This window comes from Calonectris borealis, chromosome 1, assembly GCF_964195595.1.
Source record: "Calonectris borealis chromosome 1, bCalBor7.hap1.2, whole genome shotgun sequence".
NCBI classification, from domain to species: domain Eukaryota; kingdom Metazoa; phylum Chordata; class Aves; order Procellariiformes; family Procellariidae; genus Calonectris; species Calonectris borealis.
Genome location: NC_134312.1, coordinates 14,626,289 through 14,653,621, shown reverse-complemented (window position 1 = coordinate 14,653,621; position 27,333 = coordinate 14,626,289). Strand labels below are relative to the sequence as shown.

The window sequence follows — 27,333 nt, the reverse complement described above, 5'->3', positions numbered from 1 at the left end:
TTATAAGCTTTTCAAAAATGAAACTTTTATGCTAATGAACAGCAAAATTTCAATTTTCTGTTTAATGCTAGGGTTTATTGAAAATGTGTCATTTTTACTAAATAGAATTTCAACTTAAAATTTGAATCTTAATCTAACTTTTGCCCTTTAATGTTAATTAGTCCTTAAAATAGTCTCATACTTTTTTTCAAACAAAAAGTTAACGTGTTCCTTTCAGAAGCGTGATCTTTGCAATTGATACGAGACTAAGTTTTTCCTGCTGTAACTTCTTGCTGTAATTGGGTGACATGAGAAAGAATTGGACTCACTGATTTTGTTTTTCCTCACGAACTAGTACAGGGGAGTAGCATCAGGGGAAAAAACCAAACATGCAAATTTCCACTTCTGCAAGTGAAAATTGTTTCACTTACCCCCTTAAAAGTTGAAATTTCTCTTGGTTTTGTGCTATTTTTAAATAAAATTTTCACACATCTAGTGAGGATTGTTTGAGAGGAAGTTAAAATAGGATTTTTTATTTTTATTTTAGACTGTTCATGTCAGCACATACATGAATATAGGTCTATATTCACTTGAGAAGTTTTCAGTGCTCCTTTTCCTCCAGAATATTCACTGTTTTTCTTAGTAGTTCTGATTTGTCATGATACTGTTTTTAACACATTGTATGTTACTGTAACATGTCACTGAATTTGTTTGTTTGAATTGATTTGCTTGGTTTTTAAACCAAGAGATAACGGAGGTTAAAGCACTATTGATTTCTGCAACCATTTCAGAGGACAAGATCTTTAAATGTTTTTTTCTTCAGATGCGCTTTTGTGTAATAGTTTAACAGATTGAAGATGATATTGCTACCACCACTGGGCAGTTACGTTCTATGCCTGGGACAGAACTCGCAAAGTTGATGTTCTGGTTGGATATATGGCTACGTCGAGCATGTGGCTGAAGTATTTTAAAAGAGAAAACATTATTTTCAGTGGCAAAAAAATGCAGATGTACTTTCACATAATGCTAAAACCAGTGCAACTATGGGGTATGCAGTCTGCATGGTACAACAACAGATAAGTCATAGGGTTTCCTTACCTAGGTACAGCAGTTGATGCTTTTTCAGGCTTAGGGAACAACCAGGAGTATGATTTGTGTGTCCACATGGACCCACTGTGCAGACTATGAAATGTGCATTGTGTCCAAGTGCAATTATTACAGAACGGAGAGAGAAACTTTATAATGCTTACCACAAGTGCATTTTGCAAAGATTCTGAGAGTCTGCTCAGTTCTGCTTTGTAGAAGAGTAGTATTTCATTTTAGGTTTCCCACGTTTAGACAGAAATACATCATTATTCTCTTTATAAAAATGTGCTTTAGTATAGGACACATGAGTGAATTTATGCACAAAACATCGTGCAAGAATTGTCAGCATCTATTTAAATTAGATCAGCTCATTTTACATTGAAGGGGACAAGGGCTGTTAATTTCATATCACAACCAGTAAATAAGTAGATATTTTGTTCTTATAGTTATGGTTTACGTTATGGTTTACAAGCTGAAATTAACCAATACTTTTTCCTCTACCAAAATGATTTTTCAATTGCTTCTTCAAATCAATTCAGTTCTCCTAACCACTTTTCATTTTCTAGACGTTTTATCTTGCTTCTGCTTTCTTGTGAAATATGCTTTTCATAAAGAGGATTGACCAGATCTACGTGTAGTTTTGAGCTATGATGTTATCTGTATTAGGTAAAATGGACTTAAACCCTTTGTCTTGCATACTTCTGCATATTGTATTCCTGTTAACACATCCCTGTATGTTTGGAAAGACATCTGTTCAGAGAGATGTGATAACTTCTCAGAGTATACTTATAACTGAAAATTACTGAATAGGTAACTGATCAGTAACTTCAATTCTGTTTGCATTTTCACTCTAATGCATTAAAGTTAGATGTTAGGTCATCTTAAAAACGTTTGGTCTGTACTTAAATCAGGTTTGGTTTTACTGTTACTCGTTATTTTCAGCGAATATGTTCAGGTAGTTGTGTAGTTAGAATTCACTTCTGATTATAGTGCGTTAGGAAACATCTCTGCAAAGGCTATTTATCTCTGTGGGTATATAGTGACACATCAGGTACCTTACACATCATAGTCTGTATTTCATTTATTAGACATTTCTTATCTGTTTGATACTGGATCTAAGAAAAGCATCTGAATTTCCCTAAGAGTACCACAAATTCACTAAACTAATGTAGTTATAAATGTGTAAGAATTTGGAATGAAGGTTAACAAAATCAAAATTTTCCAACCTGGCAAAACAATAAACAGCATTGCAAATTGTTAGCCACAGAGCAAGAGCTTTTTATCTGAAGTTAGAATAAGTCTGCAAATATGACATGTGGTGGTTAAGTGCCAATGTGATTGGGTCTATTAGAAATACAAAAAACGTTGATGTACATAGCACGCTTCCAGCTGGAGGGAGCTAGAGGAATGTAATTTCCTTTAATTAAAGGTGGGGGGAGGGGACGGGAGGGAAATGCCCTTTCCTGGAGGGTAAAAATGTGAGAGGTTTGTTTTCTTTTTGTCTTGCTTTCTTGTCTGCCTTACACATATAGATTAAGGAATAGCTGGTATTATATATGTAAACTGGAACAGTATGTGGCAGTTTGCCTGCAAGATTGTTTTGTCCCTGTTGTGTTAGGAGCATGAGAATTTGATATTTAAACTGCCCTTTTTTTGTAAATTGCCAACTATGGTAAAATTCTGATTGCAAGATTGGAAAGATGTCTACTTATTTGATGAAGCATTTGCTTTTATTGTGGCATAGCCTTTCTGGACACCAGATACCACGATTGTAGTACTAACTCTGTTAGTGCATTATGTTAGATCCCCTTGATGTAGCAACTTTGATAAAGAGGAATACCGTCAACAGTTTTTTTCAAACGGAAATACTGTAATTGCTTCTACAAGCTCAGATTGTTTTAATGTTCGAAAATACTAAGTTTTCCATTCTACCCTTGACAACTCTTGGCAGAATGAGAATTACTCATTTTTGCTAGATCAGTTATTCCTGTGTTGTGTTCCAGCTTTCCTTGCTGTTGCGAGTACTGCTCATAGGACCATTTTACATCTGACCTGACTAGAGTGTTTAACACTAATAGAATACTCTCCATTGAAAAGTGAGCAGGTAGATGAGTTTCCAGAGAAAAAGGTCTGGTTAAAAATGTGTGTTGTGCTATGCTATTCCCTAAGAAGCCTTATTATGAAGCAGAACGAAGATGAGTGGGAGCCGGTTTTATTTTAGAGTGTGTGAAAAATACAGAACATGCTCTTGTGCTGATTATATGTCCGTAAGTAGATTATTTTCTTGTCATTAGTCGTTTTGAAAACAAGCAAAATACTGGAAAAATGAAAGTTCCTGCTGATTCTGCTTCTTTTCTGAAACCACTTTTCTTTGTTTCCCCTTTACTGTGAAAGTTCCGAAGTGTTATGCTTGTCTTTTTTCTGGATAACCAGGTAGAGTCAGTGCTAAAATTTTACCTGATAAAATTGAGAAGTAGCAAATGTTAGCTACCTGTGTGGGATGACTTCTTGGTACAATATAATTCCATACTGTTCTCAGATGAGCTTAGCATTCAAAACTTCATGACTGAAGTTTATATTGCAGTAAGATTTCTTGTTTTCTTGTTGAATGTTTAAAAAAAAATTTTTTTTGATCTCATAGATAATATTGCAAGCTGATTCAAGACATAATTACAGTGTATCATGCATCTGAATTTCAAGAGGCATTATACTTTGCTTTATACACCCACTAGGCAGTACTGAGCAGCAGTACCTCAAAATTAGGTAGAGATGCGAATAGTTGTATACAAAAATGTCGATATATTTGAATAATTATTTTATATGTTGTTAAAATGTTGAATTATTGAGTATTAAGTAGTGAACATTCAGAAGTGATTGTGCAAGTTAGTGTCTCTTGGAGTTGATTGTGTATGTAGATTTTCTTAAATTTTGTTTCTGGGATATAAACAAACATACTCTCATGTATTCCCCTATTTTTATAACTTCTTGAGTTCTAGACTAAATTACAAGAGAGGATGTCATCAGCCTCTGCTTCTGCCCCATTGCTTTAATTTGCAAATGACTTTGCATTGCACTGTCCTCCTCTTGCTTCAGAGGAAAGTACGTAAAATTACACAGCTTAATCCAGTCTGGCCATGGGAGTTGTCATCCCTGGAATGGTCCTGCTATAATTTCTTGGAGGGGGAGCATTTACTTTTACAAAAAAAAAGGAACTAGATGGAAAAGGTCTTAAAATCTTCTTTTTTAATTTTTTTCTTTTCTTTTTAATTCATGAGAACTATTAACATTTATGGTATACCTCTCTATCTAGTCCGTCAGAAGACCTTTGCTTCACAGCCTCCCAGTGACAGGAATGATCGAATATAAACTGTAGGCTCTGGGGTTATCTCATTCTCATTACTGGTCCAAATAAACTTCCCTTCCTCTTTCAGTGCAAGTGAAGATACATAGATACATCTTGCCAGCATGGAATATTTGTTAGTCTTGCATGATGTCATATACAACATTCATACATAATTTCTATATCGCCTGCAGGTTTATTGTCCAAGTGGGTTTGTAATGCAACCTTTTGATCCTGTGAATTCATGGTTGCCCATACCTAAAAGATTTTTTAAATTGTTAGAACAGCTTTCTTAGTGGTTGGCAAATTTGTAGCTTAGCTGCATGTTTCTGATAAATTTATATTATTACTGTTGTATTTGATCCTAATGTCTATATTCTTTTATAGGTGTGTTATGCATCAGACACGCTTTATTTTGCTGGATCTGTCTATTGATTAGAAAGCACCATAATCTATTGATCAGTACTCTGTTGATTTTCAGTAGCTTTGGGAAGATGGTGATAAGAGGTAATAAATAACTCTTATTTTCTCATTTTCTGTTATTGGTCACTGGACTAATCTGACAGAAATTCATGAGCTGAAATGGGAACTTAATGTGATGCACAGCGTGGTGACATAGGTTAGCACTTTAGCACTGACTACGGCAGCTTGAGAGAGCCTGCTGTTAAGCAAAAGGAAAGGAGAAAACATTACTTACTTTTAACCAAATAGCTGACTGCATTTTTTTTTAAGTCTCAGCATGGCTGTGAATAAAAATAAAAGTATTCTTAGTTCAAGTAGTACTTTCTAATTAAAATTATGAAGAAACTAATATGCTTGATTCCTTCTAGTTTTAGTTGATACAGAAAAGATCCTTTAGAAGAACTAATTATGTTTGAGCTACATTGTGTTGTTTCACGTAGTTTGATCTTGTTTTCATTTTTTGGAGTATACTTTTAATACAGGTTTACAATCTCTTGGGAGCCTTTCTTAATCAAATTCTTTTCTATTCTATTTGAATTCTTTCTTTTTAGTAATTTAAGGTAGAAAACTTACCTTATTTCTGCGAAGAGCTTCTGGCAATAGTGCCCAGCTTGGCACTTGATCTGTGTTTTAACACTTAACGTATTTCGGAAGACAAATTATTATGAATTATTGAAAACCAGTTTTATGGAAGAAATCTTGGTTATGACAAGGGAAAGGCTATTGAGAGGGAGGGAGCGAGGACTTCAGATGAGATTGAATTTATCAGAAAGATAAAGGGAATTCCTAAATTTGTTCTGTCTTTTATCTAGAAAAATTGAGTAATTTAAAAACTTTCTTGCTATTTGATCTTAGTTTTTTATTTCAGTAGCATCTCCTTAAGAATCTGCAGACTCATATAAACCAATAAGTAGCTATATGTTAAGGCTCTCTGAAATTGACTTACAATAAATTTGTACTTTTCAAATATAATCAAATAAAAAATGTGATTTTGAGGTAGGTATGCAAGTTTGCTACAGTAGTGATGAGGAGTTTTATATACTCTGTGGATCTGTTAATAACTTTCACAAACAATTCTTGTGGCTCTGTGAACTTTATGTTATATATTCCTTTGTGCCTTTCACATGTCTTAGATTGCATGTTATATAACATAGGGAATGTGTTGCATTAACCAACAGTTTCTTTAACTTCTGTTCTCTCAGCGCATTATTTGTAAACAGTATTTGAAGCTTCAAATTTTAACTAATCTATGAAAATGTGTTAGTGTATAAAAGAAGTAAATACAAATACATGAAAGATGAAACAGAGTTTCCCTCCTTCCAAACTCTGTCCTTTCCATCCCTTTCTTTACATACTTACTTAGAAATCGGTTTCGTGTACTTAATGGAAGGAACGTTGTTTAATACTCCAGGAACAAATTCACACTGTGTTTACATCAAGCAGTTGCAGCTGAAGCTTGTTAGTGATTGCCTCCCAGATTAAAAAAAAAAAATTCTTTGCTGTGCTACACGAACTCCTATTGTTTGGAGATAAATAATCGGCTCATCCCCTCTTTAGGGAAGAACAAAGAACATAATAGTACATCTGGTTCATCTGTTAAGACAGCAAAGATTAATTAAGCAAGTACTGCACAACCTCTCTTGATAACATATATATCTAAAAACAGCCTGTATATGATAAGTTTTTTAATCACTTTGCTTTAACTGTTTAGTGTATGCACATAATGTATTCCAGAATCACCAGCTATTCATAGAAATAAGTTAGGACACAACACTAAGATAAGGTAAATTGGAGGATTAGGGTAGAGTTCATTAGTTCTCTTGCAAATCTCTTGATTTAAGATTATATGACTAGGAAGATACGATATAAGATCAGAAAGAACCTGTTGAGCCCCCAGATGACATCATTAACACCCTTCATAAATTTTATCTGTCTCTTTCTTAAAAATAACTTGGCTCTGACAATTCTCTGACAATTTGGATCACAAGCTGTTTGGGGGAATGAACCATCTCTTTATTGAGCATTTGTATAGAACCTGATTTAGTGAAATACAATTTCAAAACTAGAACTAGCACTTGTGGTCAAATAGTTTCATTGAGTGTCCCCGTTTCGTTACTTCCCTAATGTCTAATTCCAGGTTTAAGACTACTTGAGGCCAATTTTACCTGCTTTGCTTTCTGCTGCCATTGTCTTTTAGCCTAAATAGCTTTACTTGCTCCTTGGTGTTTACTTCAGCAGAGTTGTAAGGACACAGATATCCTCTGAAGATCTTAATTTTGCAAGCCTTCACTTATTAAATATGTCTTTTACTTCCCTGCACATACAGTAATGAATATAATTGCAACTTCATTAATAGCATGAAAGATGGTTCAGAATCACTGGTCGAAAAGTTGGCTATAATTTTATGTTCTTTTTACTGATATGCTCCTTGGACTAGTTCTGTCTGATATGGTCCCTGTCCTCCTCTCCCTCCCTAACGTGCTCTTACATCTCCTTATCTAGATTATATTCTCTTTAGGTACTTACACCCCACCTATCACTTCAATACAGGTGATTTTGCTGTATCACACGTGAAATAAATTTGTAGCATTGTATCTGTACAAAGGACCCCTTCCAGTTTTTGATGAGGTTGGAAAGTACCACGGCTGTGTACATTAAAGAATATGTTTGATTACTTCAGTGAATACTTGTGCTGTTTCTGCCCTGCTAGCTGCAGTCAGTTCTAGCTACTGACTTTCTACTTGACATCCCTCCTCCCCCAAAGACCCTCTGCTGCTTTCTGTGTTCATTTGATAGGGGATAGCAGGGCTTGCCACAGTATCTTAAACAAAAGCAGCAGCTGCATTACAGTTAATTTGAAAGAGAGGATTTCAGAATAGGAAGCTTGTTGACAAAAGAATGCCTCTTGATAGATGAGGGATAGTTAAGAATTGACATAATCTCTCTTCTCCATCTATGGAAATGAAAACTGGACAATATTTGGGGGGAGCAGCGTGGAAAATTGATAACAGGGTATAAGTAAATCTCACTTATGGGAAGTTCATATTCTTAGTAAACATTGCAAATATTGCTTATTTAAAATATGAAGAGTGACAGAATAACCTGAAACAAAACCTACAGTAGCTCAGACTTGGAAAAGCTTGAATCAGAAAAGTATGTTTTAGAAAAAATCCCTGTCATTTTGGCTAATCAACAGGTGAATCTGCCATGAAATTTATTATTATTATTATTATTATTACTACTACTACTACTACTATTATTAAGGCTGAAAATGGTGCTGAGTATCCGAATGTTTGTTAGGTGCTGCACAAGGTCTCTGTCCTTACTACCTTGCGATTTAATTTCTGACATGAGGTGAAGGAGGGTGGACGACAGAAGAAATAATATGATTATTTTGGATGAGATTGGTTCTAGCTATATATAAGTGCCTGCACAGTAAAAGTATATCTGAGCTAGTGTGCTTCTCTAGTTAATGGAGAGAAATAAGCATGCAGAGAACATCATCCCATACACCCTGATGTAGATGTGAGCATCTAAAACCACTCTATGAAAAGTTTTAAAATCTATATTAGGTTACAGTGATCCATGTCCTGATGTACTGATTTTGCTTCATCAACTAGAAATGGAGTCAAGACAGCCTCAGATGCAAATATTTACATTGTAGCTATCTAAAGCTTATCCTGAAGGATTAAAAAGTGTTTTCTCGGTAATTATTCTTCATATTGACCAAAAGGTGTTTTCTCAGTAATTATTCTGAATTGCTTGTAAAACAAACAGAAAAACCCACCATCAAATATCCCTTCTTGGATCTCACATTCGTTGTCGAAACATTTGCAGAATAGGGGAAATAATTGATTTGTACATCTTCCCACTCATTCCTCCTGCAGATTAAGTTGGCCAGTTATACTGCATTGTATACTGGGGAAGAGCATGCCTGGGGTTGCACTGCATGGCTGACAAGCTGGTGTTGGCCTTCCCATCCTTTTTTGCTGGACTGCTTTTGACTTATTCCTGAGAACAAGTGCTGAAACCCTGTCTTTTCAATGGCAAGGTTTTTCTGGTAGAAACTTATTTTGCAGAATTCTGTGATAATGATCTGTCATTTTACATCCTTGAAATTGCAACATGAACCATACGTCTTTGAACCGTGTTTCAATAACAGCAACTACAGAACAGCTCAGTGTCTTGTGGAAAACGCTCCGAGAGTGATCTTTTTCCACATGAGAAAGCCAAATATATCAAGAAAGGTAGGATCTTCTACCTTTGTTGTTTTGAAATATGAAGAGGCAAGATATAACCTCTGCAAGTGGAATTCATAGAAGAATTAAAAAAAGAAAAAAATGAAAGGCCACTCAGTTATTTAAGTTTCAGGAAGCGTTTTAGAGGTAAAATTCAAAAATATGACTTAGGTTATTCAGAGTGGATTTTTGGGTACAGCTTAACAACTGAAATTAAAATTGAAATATTTGAAGACAGTTCGGATGAGCAGATGCTGATCTGTAAGTGTGTTTCATTAACATGTGATGGGGCAACTTTAACTTCATTCAGATAAACATCCGTTACTGTGCTGCTGTCAATGTAGAGCAAGATCTTTTTTAAAAAAAAAACAAAAAAAAAATCCCAGTACCAAAAATTCTGTATTTTAATCTTCAAATTATTGTCTTGTTTTCTAACTAATATTTATTTCTGAATATGATTGTAAATTTATATATGTTGCCGTTTCTAACAGGACATGATGCTAGGTCTCCGTAGCAATTCACGTAGAACATTGAAAGGTATCTTTCAGTGTGCATGTTTTTACATACTTTTTTTTTTCCTGCCTCTTCACCTTCCGTAAATGTTCCTTGAAATATAATACAAAAGGAGAGTGGGAAATTCATCATCCTTTTGTGAACATATTAAAACATTCCAGTACGAGGAGTAGAATATACAGACAGAACACCTGTGTCTTCTGAAAGTTCTGAATTCAGACTCTGGTTAGTAGTGAGTTTAAAAAAATAGGAGGGGTGGTAGCTGGAGTATTTATTAAAAGGCATAGATAGGGAAGGTGAAGACCCAAGTTGATCTAGTTTAATAATTGAAGAGTGCTGGGTATGTTGTAGACCATCTATGACCTACATAAAATGCACAAGAAGGCGTTCCATGTTCTAGATAGCTAGGCAAGAAATGTGAAAGAGAACGTCAAAAAATGAACAAATCATATACATAAAAAAAATTGCTATAATTGGTACAGAGAGTAAACAGATTGACTAAAGAGATTACTACACAGACACAAGAAGAAAACTGAAGATTGTTGTTACAAAATGATCTTTTCCAGCCTTTTTTATTTATTTCTAGCATATGGCCTAGGAAGACTTTTTGCAACAGATATTTTCTAGCCTGGAGTGGCCTCTAATGGATGTATAACACTGATGGTGTAGAGAAAAGCTTTTTAATAATTTGTGTGACTGTAGTGCTTGTGAAAGATGCTAGACTGACAGTCTAGAAGACTGGGAGAACTGAAGTAATCTGTTCTGATTCACTGAACAGGTATAGCAGGGGCATCAATGGCAAAATCTCTCTGTATTGCTTTTTAATTGTATCCTGAAAAATCTGTCTCTTGTTTTTAGCTGACTGCCTATTAGTTAATAGTGACAGAGGCTTGCCATTTAACTTCACCCTGGATACTTCGCTCTTACAAATGAGCTTTTGACATAGCTAAGCTTCTTGTTTAAATTGTCAACTTGTACCATAAAATGCAATGGGCTACCAGTAAAAGTAGTGAAGGGGGAAGGATGGCTAACTGGGAACACATGGTAACTGACTGACTGGAGCTCTTGCATGGTAGGCTGGTCTGCCGGTCAACATGGGCTTGGCCTGCCTCTTTCCTTCCCTCCTAGACAAAGCAAAAAACATTGAAACCTCACTGGTTTTAATCTTGTGGTAGGCATTTCACGGGACTAGCTTGCGGAGTGCTATTTGACCACTTAATTTAGCATGTTTTCTGTGCAGCCATGACCAGAACCAGACCACTTCTTAATGACTGGGAGGAATAAAGAGGTACAGGTGGAGAGTTAGCATGGCAGTATCTTCTTAGCAGAAATCTCCTTTTATCACTTCTATGATTAGATTAACACTTACTCAAACCAATATCTTATTCTCATCTCCCATACCAAAAATAGCCCAAATTTTAATTCTACTCCATGTCTGGAATTCACTTCAGTGAGCCAGACTGCCGTCTGATGAGAGCGAAGCCGTCTCGATCTGGGTCAGGTGAGGCTTTTGTAACTTTACATTGTGCTCAGGCACTGGGGATAGCTCGGTGTGTTGGAGTGGTCAAGAAAAAAGGTAGCAAACATAATAGGAATCATCAATATGATGAGAGGTAAAAAATAATGCTTGAAGTCTTGATTTAATTTTCTTGTTAGTGAAAGTGTTTATGCAGATACTAGAAAAGACAAATAGGAAGAAAAAAGGTTAATTATCTGTACTCCGAAAACCAAAGGTGTTTCAGACTGATTGCCCGAAATTGATGGTGTCTAAAACCTGGAAAAACAAAACCAAACAAAAATGAGTAATGTAAACAATTTGAATTTATTAGGCACTTACACTTATCATATTTTTAATAAGCTAAAATGCTGGTCTCTAGTGCAGGTAACTTTATTTTTTTCTGTGGTTGTTTGATATGAACAGGAGAGATTTCAGCCTGATGTTTTATTAAAAAAAATTTAAAAAAAGAATGGAAAAAAACCCACAAAAACCTACACACATCAGTGAAAAGTTGGAATAAAGTGGTAAATTCAAGCTAGCATGCATAAGTGGAAACGACCTGAAATAAAGCTGTTCAGAGAAAGGAAAATAATTGGAAAGTAGTAACACTTAAAAGAAGATGGCATGAAGAGTGGCAAAAATTAAAGGCTGGAAGGGAATGACTTGTGAAGAAAGATTAAAGGAAGTGAACACATGTAATTATTACTTATAGCTATCTGTGTGCTTGATGATGTTCAGATGAAGAGAGATGATCCCTACACTAATTTGACTAAATAGCTATCAGGGGATGATGAAAATGTCTGAAAGTATTTATGGGCTTCAAGTGCCAAGAAAGGATTCATTCAGAGGAGTCCAAAGAGATCTAAGTAAGAGTAATGAAATAAAATGAGGGGAATCCTAGCTTTAAATATCATAAAAAAACCTTTCTATTGGAGATGTTAAAGTGTGTAATAGCCTGCCCTGAAGTTTTAGTGGAATGCCCCACTGCTTGAGCTATTGAAAATGGTAGTGGACAAAGCATTCAGACATAAACTGGAGGAAAGAATTCTGCATTAGAGGGAGGAGAGTGAACAGGACTTAATAAATATTGACCATCTCTGATTTCTATGATCTCACATGTTATAAATCGACAAAAAAAGACTCATGGTACACTAGTGAAACATAATTTATGTAAATATGCTTTAGAATAGGCATTAACCTTGATCCTTACTTCAATTCTGCATTAAGCCTTGCCTTTGATACAGTAATCTTAATTAAAATTGAATATTTCATGATTTAACTCCCTCTGCCTCATGAGCAGAACAATACTCTTATCTATATTACCTATAAAAGTGCTATCCATATAAAGTATCTATTGCATCAGATGATAAGCTTGCTTAAGGTCATATTCATATGAATAAAAGTACTGAAACACAAGGGTTTGATTTTTTTTAAAAATAATTAAGTCTTACTTTACAACCGTATGTTAAAAAGTTAAACAACTTTTCCTGCATGTTGCATTAGGAAATGTTGTACTAATAAATACTGTATTCTTCTGGGAAAAAAAATAAACCTGCATGAATGAGGAAAAAAGTATTGGCAGATGTGATGGATGTCAAGTGTGTCATCATGTAACTGTCAATCACTGTCATCTTTGTAATACTTTGGATTTGCTTAGGTAGTAAGAGAAAAGCTGCTCATTTTGATGTCAAATCCTAATATGTTTTAAATAGGATGAGGCAGGAATTGGAAATAAGGGGCATAAAGGCCCATGTATTCTTCATCTTCTGGGTTTTTTGTTTTTGTTTTTTAATGTTTAGTTGTTTTGTAGCGATGTTAGAAAAATGAGCGCGGTTCTGGAGAAATGCTGGAACTAGCCCTGCGCCAGACACATGCTCACGCGCATGTATGCCAGACATCCTTAATTAGGGGTACTCTGTAGTTGAAGTCACTGACACAGTACAGGCATCTTCAGGTTGCCCACTGCTTATAAATGGAGCCATTTGGAAAATTACACTTTCCAGCTTCTGAAAACGTGCAAGTATTTGCCTTAGTTATTTTGGAATACTTAAAAAAATTTTTTTTACTGGTATCTTTAGATTGTTTACTATGTAATTGTAGTTGAGTACATTATATGAAATGACACACAGGCATTGACCTGATCAACTTGATAACTGATTGATAGGCCAGGACCCTTTGATCACTGTAGGAATCTACGGTAAAAGTTCAAGGAAAGAGGATGTGATATTAAGTGACGATGCTTAATAAATATATTAAAAAATGTACAACTTAGTCTTAACCTGTAGAAGGCAAGCAAACATATGAATATCCGTCTGGAAAGCCATTTAATTTGTGTTGAAATAGGGCATCTTTTTCTGAAATTCTTTTAATTCATGGTTGAATTTAAGGTGACAGACTTAATGCTTTGGATAAAAATGCAGCTGTGATAAATCCTGATGTCTGGACTACATCTTTACTGAGTAGCTGACTTTAGTGATAATTTCATTTGTGTCACTGGAATCTTTGGTTATGTCAGGTGGATGACCCAATGTAAGTCACCAGTGTTTTTCGTCTGGATGTAAGTCTAACCTCTTGGTTAAATAAGATTTGCCAGTCACTTTCATCAGTACTTGAGATACTTCTTTTTTTTCATTGTCTCAGCTTTTTAGTTGTCAGATATAAATATCGAGTTGCAGCTGTGGTAAGCTGGCCATCCATAAACGTAACATATATACTGCTATCTTTACTTCCCATTCTGAGCACAAGGAACATAGCAGTGTATATTTGTTGTGAATAATGGTCATATAATTGAAATGGTAAAAAGTGTATTTTTGGACACAGCTGTCTTCCTGTTAGTCCATTACATTATTGGATTCTCCTCTTACAAAGAACCTGGGGAACAAATTTGGAAAGTTGAATATATTTATTTGTTGGAGGAAAAGCCCAGAAAGTGAATAGTTGTTCATACCATATTACATATGTAGTCCTGCCGTTAGATCTTTATAGGAGAATTGTAACACCTGATCACACTGAAGAAAATGAAACTCTCCTGTTTTGTAGCACTATCTCTGTGCCTGTATCATCTGTGGCATTCTCAAAAACAGCATTTAACAGTTACGAAGAACGTGGGAATTACCAGTGCTGTATGCGTCCCTAGCATCAGAGGATGTCGTGTGGCTGGTTCCAGGGAGCCCTAAGGGTTAAATGCCGTTAAGCCTTTCCCCAGCTTTCTGGGAACCTGGCAGTTGCTTTCTTTCAGTTGCTTTGTAATGGGAGGAACAATACCTGAATTCAGCCTTGGGTTGTGTTGGAGAGGGGGAAGGATTCAGGTTATAGTGTCAGAGGCAGCAGTTGCACTCGGGCAGTACCAGCAAGTGCTTCACCCTATGGCTGAAAAAAGTGGAATGTTAACAAGGCAAGTCTCAGATAAGACCATATGTATGTAGGGTTTTGTTGTTTTTTAATCCATTTCTCTCTGCTTGTGGTTTTCTTTTTAGTTAAACTAATCATGCTGTTTTGAATAGGCTGTGTTCTGCCACTGGGAACTGTAACTCAGGCTCTGGCTGGTGATGAGCCAGCCTAAAAGCGGGGAGACACATTGCGCTGCCTGAATCGCACTCAGGCAGAAGTGCAAGAGTCTTGTCGCTTGAAGAAAATAAGCATTTAGAAGAATAAAGGCTAAGTCCTGAACCTAGATAACAATGATGACTATTCTCTGAAAAATCTTACAGTGAGGTGTCATTTCATTAGTCAACTGAACGGAAATTACGTTTCTGGATTAATAACTAACAGTTTATTTGTGAAGTAGATGATCCTGCATATATTAATAGCTACTGACTGTATTCCATCCTTGATTTCTTCAACAAGCTACTACTTCCAAAGACCACCAGAAAGGTTTGGTCAGAGGAGGCTGCATGGGAATCTCATGCTTGTTTCAGTTTTCTAGATTTTCTTCTTTCTTTTAAAGAAAGATTTGTTTTTTATATCTTAAAAAACAAAGCAAAACAAAAAAACCACCTACCACAAAACAAACTTGAAATAAAGGATAAACATGTTAGTGTTTAGTTACTGAGGAGTTGTATATTCCTCCACATCCAAACATTGTTTTGTCTGGAGCACAGAAGTACCGCATACGTTGTTGAGGATAACTCTGATAAGGCTGCCCTGCCCAAGTACTTAATATGTTTGACTGTGATGATCTTTAGCATGTACCTTATATTCACAGTATCTGCTTTTCAGAGTGCTACTTCATTTCTTGAGTATCTTCTAGCTTGGTTTCCTAAGGAAACAGAGTCAATTGCATATCTGTCAGTTCTTTCACCTTGTTTATATCCTTCACATCTTTTTTTACCTTATCTAGTTCTGGCTGAAATTGACAGAAAGGCACAAGTTTCAAAGATACGCAGTCTTACAAATCTAATGAAAACAGGTGCCCACGTTCATACCCTCTGTTCAGGAGACTCTTTACCACGTACACAGGTTAGTTTTTTGTTTGACCTGCTGCTGGCCATTTAGCAAGGACCTAATCAAGACCCAGGCACAGGGTGTGGTTGGTGCTGAGAAGTGGAGGAGCAGGAGGAGCAGAAGGTGCGTAGAGTGTAAAGGGATGTAATGAGCAACTGGAAGGAGTTGCTGTTCTACTCAACACTGGTGAGTACCACAGCTGGAGTGTTGTGTCCAGTTCTGGGCTCCCCAGTACAAGAGAGACATGGACATACTGGATAGAGTCCACTGAAAGGCCACAAAGGTGATGAAGGGGCTGGAGTATCTCTCCTGTGAGGAAAGGCTGAAAGAGCTGGGACTGTTCAGCCTGGAGAGGAGAAAGCTCAGGGGGATCTTATCAATGTATATAAATACCTGGAGGAAGGGTACAATGAGGACAGAGCCAGGGTCTTTCCAGTGGTGCCCAGTAACAGGACCAGAGTCAATGGGCACAAACTGAAACACAGGAGGTGCCGTCTGAACATCGGGGAACACTTTCTTACTGTGAGGGTGACCGAGCACTGGAACAGGTTGCCCAAAGTGGTGGTGGAGTCTTCATCCTTGGAGATATTCAGAAGCCATCTGGACATGGTCCTGGGCAGCCTGGTCTAGGTGGCTGTGCTTGAGCAGGGGGGTTGGACCAGATGACCTCCAGAGGTCCCTGCCAATCTCAACCATTCTGTGGTTCTGAGTTGTGAGGGGGATAGAAGTAGCTGAGGTTGTAAGAGACATGGGCAGAGGAGTGTTTGAGATTTCTGCATTGGGAAAGGTTTATGGATAAAAGTCTTCCTCACAAAACAATTTCTTATTTAAGTCTATTTAAATACTAAACATTTTATCACTTACGTTTAATCGTCTTAAGCATTTTTAATATACTATAGTTCTGTACCCCAGAACTTACAGCTTTTGTATAAAGCAAAATTCAGAGAAGTCTTTGCGGAGAGCTTCTGGCCAGAGAGGCTACTATTTTAGTTACTGTCCCAATCAATGATGTGTATTTTTTGTAACATGCTAATGCTTTTATAAACTTGTTTTAAGTCAGATTATAAGGCTTTCAGAACATACCACTGCAGAAAAATGTTGCTTTATAGTTATATAGCAATGTTTTTACTTCTAATGGCATTAGGTTTTTTATGAAGTAACAGCCTTATCATCCATTTCAGGCAAAAAGTGTGGTTATTGTTCCTCTCTTTGAGGATACGGTACTTGAATGGTCATGATTAATTTGAAATATAACAAGCTTTAAATAAAACTTTTCAACTAGCACGTGGGCTAAGCCTTCCTGTGAAGGAGCAAGCAGCCAAGCCATGCATACACAGGAAAAATGAACAGGAAAAGCGTGAGGGCTTTTGTTGGGTGAATTTGTCCTTATCATTTAGTTGCTTGTTAAATATTTTATATGCCCATCTAATTCCCAAATGGTCGCTTACTTTCTTCTTCTTTAAAAAAAAAAAGTTTCCGCCGCCTCTGTGTGAATTATGCTTGAACTGGAGGAAAAAAAAAGTGTCCATACCTAAAGTACTTTCAAATGCAAAACCTAAATTATTGTAAAACGAGATGTTATTTATATCTCTTCTACAGTTACAACACCCTTGGGATTTAACTGTTCAATTGTTGTATGGGAAATGTACATGTCTAGGGGTTTTGGTTTTATGTTTCTTAAGATGGAAAGCTGTTTTTTAAGATGGAAAGTTGATACTTTTGAAGTGAAATCCTGGTTTTTGAGAGCTTTGGGGGAAGAGAGAAGGCAGCTAAGAGTAGCCTTTTTTATATGACATTGTAAGTTTTACTAGTTCAACTACTGGAATTATATTTTCATTTTCTGTAAGAGCTTCATAGGGAGGTATTAAATATATTTAGTAGTATATGTGTTTATGTATTTGTGAAGGACATACCATTACAGTCTATATTTCAGAAAGAATTCTGTATCAAGTTAAGTTTTATTTGGATGGTTTGGAGTGTTCCAGCTCCATGAAAACAGCTTGCTGAATTAAGATTTAGCACAGCCTGTATTGTATGTGTGCATGAATGTGTGTACATGTAAATTGTTCCTAGTAACTGAAGAAATCTACCAAGAAATAGCCAAAATAAGCTGCATTCTTTGTTGCTGAAGTTGGATGAGAGTAGTTTTTTGTTTCTACTCCTTAAGCTGTTTAGGATTGTAAATAAACCAAAAAAAGTGAGGAAGGTCTGTGGCAAATGAGATCATCTTTTTAAATAGCACTTCCAAGTGACTTCTTTAAAGTAACTTTTTAAAAACACGAATTTTATGTATCCCGTTGTTTTGGCTATCCTCTAACTGAACACAAGATGAAATTCGTACTTTAACGTTTTATATCAGACAGGCAGATGTACTGCAAATGAAGTACAAAGATCAAAACTGGAGGTAAAATAAGAATAATTTATCCAACTAATATGTACATGTGATCAGTTTTATCTCATAGACTGCAGGATAATACAGTTATTTTTGGTAAAATAGAGTTTTGTGGAAATCATTGCCTACTTTGCTAGGAATGTGATTTTCTTGACAGAGTCACATAAATATGTTAGTATCTGTAAGTATCTACATGCTATTTTATTTCTCTTTGAGAAAACTGAGTTTCGTATAATACATATTCACTACTTGAAAAACCTCCCCCACTGCTTCCAAAATGTCAAAGCCGAGCACAGGGATTTAGCCATACAACTTCTATTGAGATTAATTGGATTTGTATGGCTAAATCCATGCAGTTCTTCTGAAAATACTACGGTCCCTTGTATATAAAATATAACAATATGTTCACAAACATCATATCACAAAGTATATTTGGACAGAACAGTAAAATCAGGTTTAATTTATGTTTGGAGGTGAATAACTTTTGGTTTACGATAAATGTAAGGGTTCCTGTTTAAGTATACTGAGTGAATACTAAGCATGTTCTGTGCTTGCCTTAGGGCTTCATTTTTTTTAAATGCGTGAAGCATTTACATAGAAGTCTTCTGTACTTAACTCAGGAGGGGGAAGAGCATTTCTGATTCATTAATCCCTTTTTCTTTTTGTAAGTAACTGGGTCCTTCACATCATGCACTCAGGAGGTGTAAAATATACAAAGAAGTGGGAGGGACAAGCAAAATGATGCCTGGCTTGCTATAAGGTACAAATTCAAAATCTATTTCTCTTTGCAAGAAGAAAAATAGCAAGGGGAAAAGGGCAGCACTAAATTTACTGCATGTGCTTGCATGATATGCAGGTTTGGGATAATTATTTTCTCCCTTGTTCAATAAAATGAGTTGTTACCATGGTAGCATTCATATTGCACAATTTCTCTGTTATAACATAAATTGAGAACAGTTTTAGAGACAAAAAAGTCTTTGTATGAACGTTTGTTTTGTTCTTTTTTCTTTTTTTTTTCCTTTTTTTTTTTAAATACAAAATTATGGCGTAGAAATGCAGTTTCTGAGGTTAGGGTCTTAAAATTATTCTTGAGATGACGAAGTCTTGGTACACTTTCCAGGTAAAATCAGTCAAGTTTTAACGATATGTAGTGCTTCTGCAGGACAAGATGTGCAAGAACAGAGATAGCTTTGGGAGCTTAGTTTTGAACACTGGTTAAGTTGGAGGAGATCTGCACTGCTACTTTCCAGAATGTTACTTCTGGTAGTAAAATTGAATACAGCCATTAAGAGGGTGCAGACTGCCAGGCACCTCAGTCAGATAATCTGGATCTCCTGATCCAATAACTATCTCCTGGCAGTAATCACCTTGCCTGTGTTCTGTTCTTAATGTGTCGTCTTGGACAAGATGTGTTGAGAACTTCTTGAAAAGCAGGTCTGAGTCTTCAGTGGCAGAGAGGGAAAGGCCCCCAAGGGAAGTGTTTTCAACCAGAGCATACCCTAGACCCTAGATTTTGGTCTCTGCAGCTTGAGCTTCTCTTACTGAGGAATAGCAGGCTGATAACACCACTTCTGATCAGTTGGCTCTTTGATACCATTTTTTTAACATTTATTGACTGCAATGCAGATCCTGTTATGGACATTTTAAAATATACTTTAGCAATACTTCTGTTTCTGCTTACTGAAGAGATTCCAGAAGATAGACATGGGAGCTACTTATCCATTATGTAAAGCTTATGTGAAACACCTCCCAGGAGATGGAAAAGTGTTCAGGATATAGCACAGTTGATTGGAATGACCAGTAGCTTTTCATCAGACACTAGTAGTGTCTTTGCCAAATCATAACTGTTTCCCCTCTGTTTCTTCAGTTTTAGTTTTCTCCTGTGTTTTCTCACTAAAGTAGGCAATAGCCCTATTAGTAAGAGGATGACTGTCTTTCATCCATGAGATGGAAAGACTTCATTGATTGCTTGATTCTTTCCTGGTTTTTTTGCACTTTTCCATTGATCTCTTGTATGGATTTTTCAGAATTTGGGGGGATTAAGCCTTCTTATGGTGATTTAACATTCAAAAAATTTAGATTTATAACTACTAAATATTACAGAAAAGTCTTGACACAATGATTATTCAAAAAATACAGTGGCTATCACAACCATCAACTGCAAAAATAAATATGTTAATTAGTCATGGAAACCTGAGAAATTATGTTTCTTGATTACATTGTATTCCACTGAAACTAAAATAGGACACCTTGTGTAGGTTCTTTTATGCTTTTAATCCATTCCTGAATTGCATGGAAATTGCCTTGCACAACACATTTCTATTTTAGACTCTGTTGCTCCATAAATGATTTGTGATGATGTAGGAGCCATATAGTCAATGTTTACTAACTATGCAAATTTTAACTCAATGTATATAGCAAGGTGTTTTTAGGAATCTATGGGAGAGATTGTGTCATTGAATGTTTCTGTCCACCTACATGGTATTATCCTTGAATGCTATAAAGGTAGGAAAAACACTAATTGGCTGCGTATTCTTCCTAAGCAATGCTTCCCTTTTGCAGGTATGTAAATGGAACACATACAGAGTCACTGCTCCAAAGAGCAAAACAATCCCTGTAAATTTCTTGAGGTGTAATAGTACTCGATACAAAATTTCTCTCTTCCCTCATTCCAGCCTGACCATTCCCTTCCTGCATATCACTTGTCTACAGATACAGTGCAATTAAATTCATTGACCAGCATCGTTGATGGCTGTGCCAGTACACTGGTTCACTAGTTCATTCGTTGCCTTGGTTGGCTGCTAACTTTTCTACTCAACACATGTGCTTGCCAAACACGTGAGTGTCAGAAGCTGTTTTTTCCCAGGTTAGAAAAGCTAAGTGATACATGGTATAACTAGTAGAATTTCACAGTTGTGTTAAAGGGTGACAGAAACTCCATAAAAAACAGTGTTGTGTTTGAAGAACAGGGTTTTTTCCTTTCCAATTAATTGCTGACAGATGATGTTTCATGCTCTTTATCTGATAAAACCAAGTATAACTGAATAAAAGATGGAAAACTGGTAGTTATGACCGCTTTGCAGGATCATCTATGCAAGAGGTATGAAGGTATTTATAGATATCTTTTGCAATTGCATCTAACGTATTTAATGGGTCATTGAACCTAAATTTTTAATATTTCATGACTTATCAATTCATGGATGACTGAAAGCTTTACTTTCTGTAGAAAGACTAACAAAAATGGATGTTATAAATTTATAGCCTCTATTGTAATGTACCTAAACTTAAATTATAGTTATAGATTTTTTTTTTTAAATAAAAACAAAATTTCTCACTGTAAGTTACAACCATCAGCTTTGTACTGTTACAGTAGGCTTTGTTTCGTTGGTTTTCAAGCAACTAGAGGGGTCGATTGACTTCCTGAGTTACAGTCTTCATCATGGTCTTTTTCTTGCTCCTGGCAGGACCAAAATGCCATAGATTTCGTGATTCAGAGCAGTATATGCTCCTGGAGGGCACGTATTTCGTTTGCTGACATGCTCAGGGAGGGGAGGTTCCGGATCTGCCTATTTCCCACCATTGAGAAGAGCGACTTTGCAGAGTCCTCTCTTCCCTTTGGGCTGCATGGTGACAGTCGGCCAACCTGGAACTGGAACTTGCATTCATCCTTGGTGTTTCATCTGTTGTGCTTAAAGGGTACCTGTGAACAAAGATACAGGAATATGTTAAACTTAAATGTCCTGATTTTGTTAGGGATGATTTTGAACAGGAGTGTAACCATTCCTCTCAATTGCTGTTGTATAAGAGCTTGGTTTGTAAGTGTTGTTTTTTTCAAGATCCAACTTCACATATCAAATCAAATTCTAATTACTGTCTTAGGTGAAAGTAAATCAGAGGTTTTTTTTGTCTCCCCTGTTTTCCTCAATCCCTTCAGTGGCAGGGAAGAATACTGAAAGGAACAGCAAAAAACACCTGACCAACACGTGGCTCAGGGGCTGGTGCCATCGGCGGAATTTTGGCTTCTTTGATCATGGGGAGGTTTACACGGCACCGGGCCTGCTGGTGACAGACGGAGTTCAGCTGTCTCACAGGGGGAAAAGGATTCTTGCTTGCGAGTTGGCGGGGCTCATCGAGAGGGCTTTAAACTAGGTTCGAGGGGGGAAGGGGATAAAACCAGGCTCACTAGAGAAGAGCCTAGGGACCGCACGCCATTGTTGGGGGAGAAATCGGCAGCCCAGCTCAAGTGCATCTGCACCAATGCACGCAGCATGGGCAGCAAACAGGAGGAGCTGGAAGCCACTGTGCAGCGGGGTAGCTATGACTTAGTTGCCATCACGGAAGCATGGTGGGATGACTGTCATGACTGGAGTGCTGCAATGGGTGGCTATAAGTTCTTCAGAAGGGACAGGCGAGGAAGAGGCGATGGGGTAGCCCTGTATGTTAGGGAGTGCTTCGACTGTCTAAAACTCAACGATTGTGATGACGAGGTCGAGTGCTTGTGGGTGAGGATGAGGGGGAAGGCCAACAAGGCAGATATCCTGCTAGGAGTCTGTTATAGACCACCCAACCAGGATGAGGAGGCAGATGAAGTATTCTACCAGAGGCTGGCAGAAGTCTCCCAGTCGCTAGCCCTTGTTCTCGTGGGGGACTTCAACTTCCCGGACGTCTGCTGGAAATACCACACTGCAGAGAGGAAACAGTCGAGGAGGTTCCTGGAGTGTGTGGAGGATAACTTCCTGACGCAGCTGGTAAGTGAGCCTACCAGGGGAGGTGCCTTGCTTGACCTGCTGTTTACAAACAGAGAAGGACTGGTGGGAGATGTGGTAGTCGGAGGCCGGCTTGGGCTTAGTGACCATGAAATGGTAGAATTCTCGATTCTTGGTGATGTAAGGAGGGGGGTCAGCAAAACCGCTACCATGGACTTCTGGCGGGCGGACTTTGGCCTGCTCAGGACACTGGTCGAGAGGGTCCCTTGGGAGACAGTCCTGAAGGGCAAAGGGGTCCAGGAAGGCTGGACGTTCTTCAAGAAGGAAGTCTTAAAGGCACAGGAGCGGGCTGTCCCCATGTGCCGCAAGAAGAATGGGCGGGGAAGGCGACCGGCCTGGCTGAACGGGGAGCTCTGGCTGGGACTCAGGAAAAAAAGGAGAGTTTATCACTTGTGGAAGAAGGGGCAGGCAACTCAGGAAGAGTACAGCGATCGCGTTAGGTTGTACAGAGAGGAAATTAGAAAGGCAAAAGCCCGGCTAGAACTCAACCTGGCCACTGTCGTGAGAGACAACAAAAAATGTTTTTACAAATATATTAATGATGAAAGGAGAGCCAAGGAGAATCTCCATCCTCTATTGGATGCTGGGGGGAACATTGCCTCTGAGGACAAGGAAAAGGCTGAGGTACTTAATGCCTTCTTTGCCTCAGTCTTCAACAGTCAGAGCAGTTATCCTGAGGGTACTCAGCCCCCTGAGCTGGAAGACAGGAACGGCGAGCAGGATAAACCCCCCATAATCCAAGAGGAAGAAGTTAATGACCTGCTACGCCGCCTGGACGCTCACAAGTCTATGGGGCCGGATGGGATCCACCCAAGGGTACTGAGGGAGCTGGTGGAGGGGCTTGCCAAGCCACTCTCCATCATTTACCAGCAGTCCTGGTTAACAGGGGAGGTCCCGGACAACTGGAAGCTTGCCAATGCGACGCCCATCTACAAGAAGGGCCGGAAGGAGGATCCGAGGAACTACAGGCCGGTCAGCCCGACCCCGATGTCGGGGAAGATCATGGAGCGGTTCGTCTTGAGGGCGCTCACAAGCCATGTGCGGGACAACCAGGGGATCAGGCCCAGCCAGCACGGGTTCATGGAAGGCAGGTCCTGCTTGACCAACCTGATCTCCTTCTATGACCAGGTGACCCGCCTCGTGGATGAGGGAAAGGCTGTGGATGTGGTCTACTTGGACTTCAGTAAAGCCTTTGACACTGTCTCCCACAGCATTCTCCTAGAGAAGCTGGCGGCTCACGGCTTAGACAGGTGCACTCTTCGCTGGGTAAAAAACTGGCTGGACGGCCGAGCCCAGAGAGTTGTGGTGAACGGAGTTAAATCCAGTTGGCGGCCGGTCACGAGCGGTGTTCCCCAGGGCTCAGTTTTGGGGCCGGTGCTGTTCAATATCTTTATCAATGATCTGGATGAGGGGATCGAGTGCTCCCTCAGTAAGTTTGCAGACGACACCAAGTTGGGTGGGAGTGTTGATCTGCTGGAGGGTAGGAAGGCTCTGCAGAGGGACCTGGACAGGCTGGATCGATGGGCTGAGGCCAACTGTATGAGGTTCAACAAGGCCAAGTGCCGGGTCCTGCACTTGGGTCACAACAACCCCATGCAACGCTACAGGCTTGGGGAAGAGTGGCTGGAAAGCTGCCCAGAGAAAAAGGACCTGGGGGTGCTGGTTGACAGCCGGCTGAACATGAGCCGGCAGTGTGCTCAGGTGGCCAAGGCGGCCAACGGCATCCTGGCCTGTATCAGAAATAGTGTGGCCAGCAGGAGCAGGGAGGTGATCGTGCCCCTGTACTCGGCACTGGTGAGGCCGCACCTCGAATCCTGTGTTCAGTTTTGGGCCCCTCACTACAAGAAGGACATGGAGGTGCTGGAGCGTGTCCAGAGAAGGGCAACGAAGCTGGTGAAGGGCCTGGAGCACAAGTCTTATGAGGAGCGGCTGAGGGAACTGGGGTTGTTTAGCCTGGAGAAGAGGAGGCTGAGGGGAGACCTCATCACGCTCTACAACTACCTGAAAGGTAGGTGGGTGTTGGTCTCTTCTCCCAAGTAACTAGCGATAGGACGAGAGGAAATGGCCTCAAGTTGCGCCAAGGGAGGTTTAGATTGGACATTAGGAGAAATTTCTTTACTGAAAGAGTGGTCAGGCCTTGGAACAGGCTGCCCAGGGAAGTGGTGGAGTCACCATCCCTGGAGGTATTTAAAAGGCGTGTAGATGAGGCACTTAGGGACATGGTGTAGTGGGTATGGTGGTGTTGAGTTGATGGTTGGACTCGATGATCTTAGAGGTCTTTTCCAACCTGTATGATTCTATGATTCTATGAATCTATGGCAGAAAACCTAGTGTGACTCAATGCCATATATGCAGCTCTTGCTGAGAGCTAGGCAGGATTGTTGTTTCTAATTTATTGGTGTTTATGTGCAGCCTCATAATAAATTTCTCCTCCGATGTGTTGATTAGGTGCCTTAACATCAGAATTCAACAATCTTTTTAGCTCCAGTTTGACAATACGAGAACAACATGAAATGTCATATTTCAACAGGTCAGATCCATATGTGTGAACAACTTTATACCTAATTACTGAAGTCGCTGAAATGAAGATTACCAGGAGCCAGTGTATGTTGGGAAGTTTCTCTTGTTTACAATTTTATTATACTCTTTCCTAAGCATCCTTTGCTGGTCCTTTACGGAGACAGCATATTGAGCCAGGAGGAATCTTTGTTTTGTATCAATATGATGTACTTATGTACTTTAGGGATTGATACAAGTTGTTTCTGTTTTTATTTTTGTTACTATTTATTCCTATTATGGAACCACTAAAATGTGCAGAGTTTTGTGTAGTCACATTGAATATGGTGTTGATTGCAGTCTTCTGCAGTGCTTTTTGTGAGTAGTTGGGGTGCAGCGTGGCACTGTGGAGAGTCTGTAAAGATTTGGTTTAGTAATCTCAAGATACAAAATAAATGTATCTTTAAATTGTCATTTTTCAGAGCAGACTCCCGCTTCAGACTACGGTGTATTTTACCATTTGTCTAGCCTTGTGGTTAAAATGTCTGGGGTTTGTATTTCAGAAGTATTTGGGTCAAATCTTCCTGGCGTGGTTGTTTTAATTAAAAATTCTTAATATCTTGTTTCTTTATACAAGATTTGGATCAATATTCTTTTAACACTCAATTATCATAATTATTCAAAAATAGAATACAGTTAAGACAAATTGAAAATTGGATAAAGCAAGGCAGTTTAGTCTTAGAAGATACTCCCAAACATCTGATTATGAGAAATCTCCTTTAACTTCATGATTTCTGGTCATGGCATATACGGAGTACTGATTTTTGTCCTCAGGACAGGTTAGAAATCCTAATTGCTTTAATTATTTTTGAATACAAAATTGTATTTGCGAACAAAACTCCTTCATATAGCAGGAAGGCTAATAACTCTGTGTACACAGTTCTGTATTTTATTGAGATAGGATTAAAAATTTAAGGGCCTTCTGTAAATGTATCAAGTCCTATCAGTATCACAGATATTTGGTAGTATTTTTAAGGTTACTTTTTCTGTTCTTGATAGATAGAACTTGTCTTGCCGTATCTAGAAATGCTGCCATTGTGGGACAGAAGTGTTGTAAATGAAGGACAAAAAAAACAGGTGAAAATTTTCTAGATTTGGGGATTTAAGGTCGTATGCTTGGTCAGTTGCACAAAGGTTTGCTTCTGGAGAACAATTTTTGTGTCGCCTTCCTCATCTTTTAAAAAACGCTTGGAACCTGAGACCTCTGATGCAGAAATGAATCAGGGGGGTGGCAGAAGGATACTTCTGTTGGCTAGCTATTGCCTGTGCCTTGAAAAATAGCCAGCCTTTGTCTGGTGTCCACTTTATCAAGCTACCTGACTTAAGTAATCAAATTAACTGTAAACATCATTCCCCAAGTGTTTCTTTGACCATCTGTTACCATCTTTGGTTGCTCTGGTTTTAAAGTATGAAATAGAAAGGCGAGTACTTTTGAATTATCTGTCTGTAACTCATATCTGTAGTCCTCCTACTTAGGAGTGCCTTTCCCAGGTTGTTAGGGAGTAGATTAGATGCGCGCACCTCCAACAGATTGCAAGTACATTCAGGTGTTGTTTTTGCACGTTTTGGAGGATCAAAATAAACCCCCCTGTGATCAGTTCCAGGGGTCTTAACAATTTTCTGAAAAGATTTCCAAATATATCCTCAGGTACAGAAAATAATTTGATCCTCTCAGAAAATACCATGTTAAGCAAATTTTTAGCATGCCTTTCAGGGCATTATGAATTACTTTAATTGATCATCAAAGTGAGGGAAGTGACTCAGAAATACTGATTTATCCATGCATCACTCTCTAGAGTTTTTTATACTTTTTTTTAAATTGATGAGCAGAGTGAGGCAAAGGTTGTCGTGAATTGCTTTTTATTTTGCTTTTTCTCCTTAGGCAAATTGATTAATGCTAAAGTAAATGTGCTAAGAGAGAAAAGGGGCTTTTTCCTAATTTCTGTATTAAATAAAAATAATGAAGAGAAAGCAAACTCATTAATACTTTGAAAGATTCCTTTAATAACAGTTCCAAAATGAATAAATTATTAAACTGCTTTTAAAAAGTGATGTTACTG

The 27,333-nt window shown here is 38.2% G+C and overlaps 1 protein-coding gene across 4 annotated transcripts in view; it reads left to right on the top strand.

Moving 5' to 3' along the window:
- The window catches only part of ORC5 (origin recognition complex subunit 5), a 95,391-nt gene that overhangs the window by 45,800 nt on the left and 22,258 nt on the right, over positions 1 to 27,333 (top strand). The window contains exon 14 of one of the 4 annotated variants that reach the window (XM_075144943.1): positions 18,621 to 18,979. The exons of the other annotated variants lie outside the window; for them this stretch is intronic. Within the exon in view, the coding sequence (XP_075001044.1) occupies positions 18,621 to 18,623 (3 nt within the window). The 3' untranslated portion in view covers positions 18,624 to 18,979. Of the gene's footprint in view, positions 1 to 18,620; positions 18,980 to 27,333 lie in introns of those variants that run through there. 4 annotated transcript variants of the gene reach the window in all.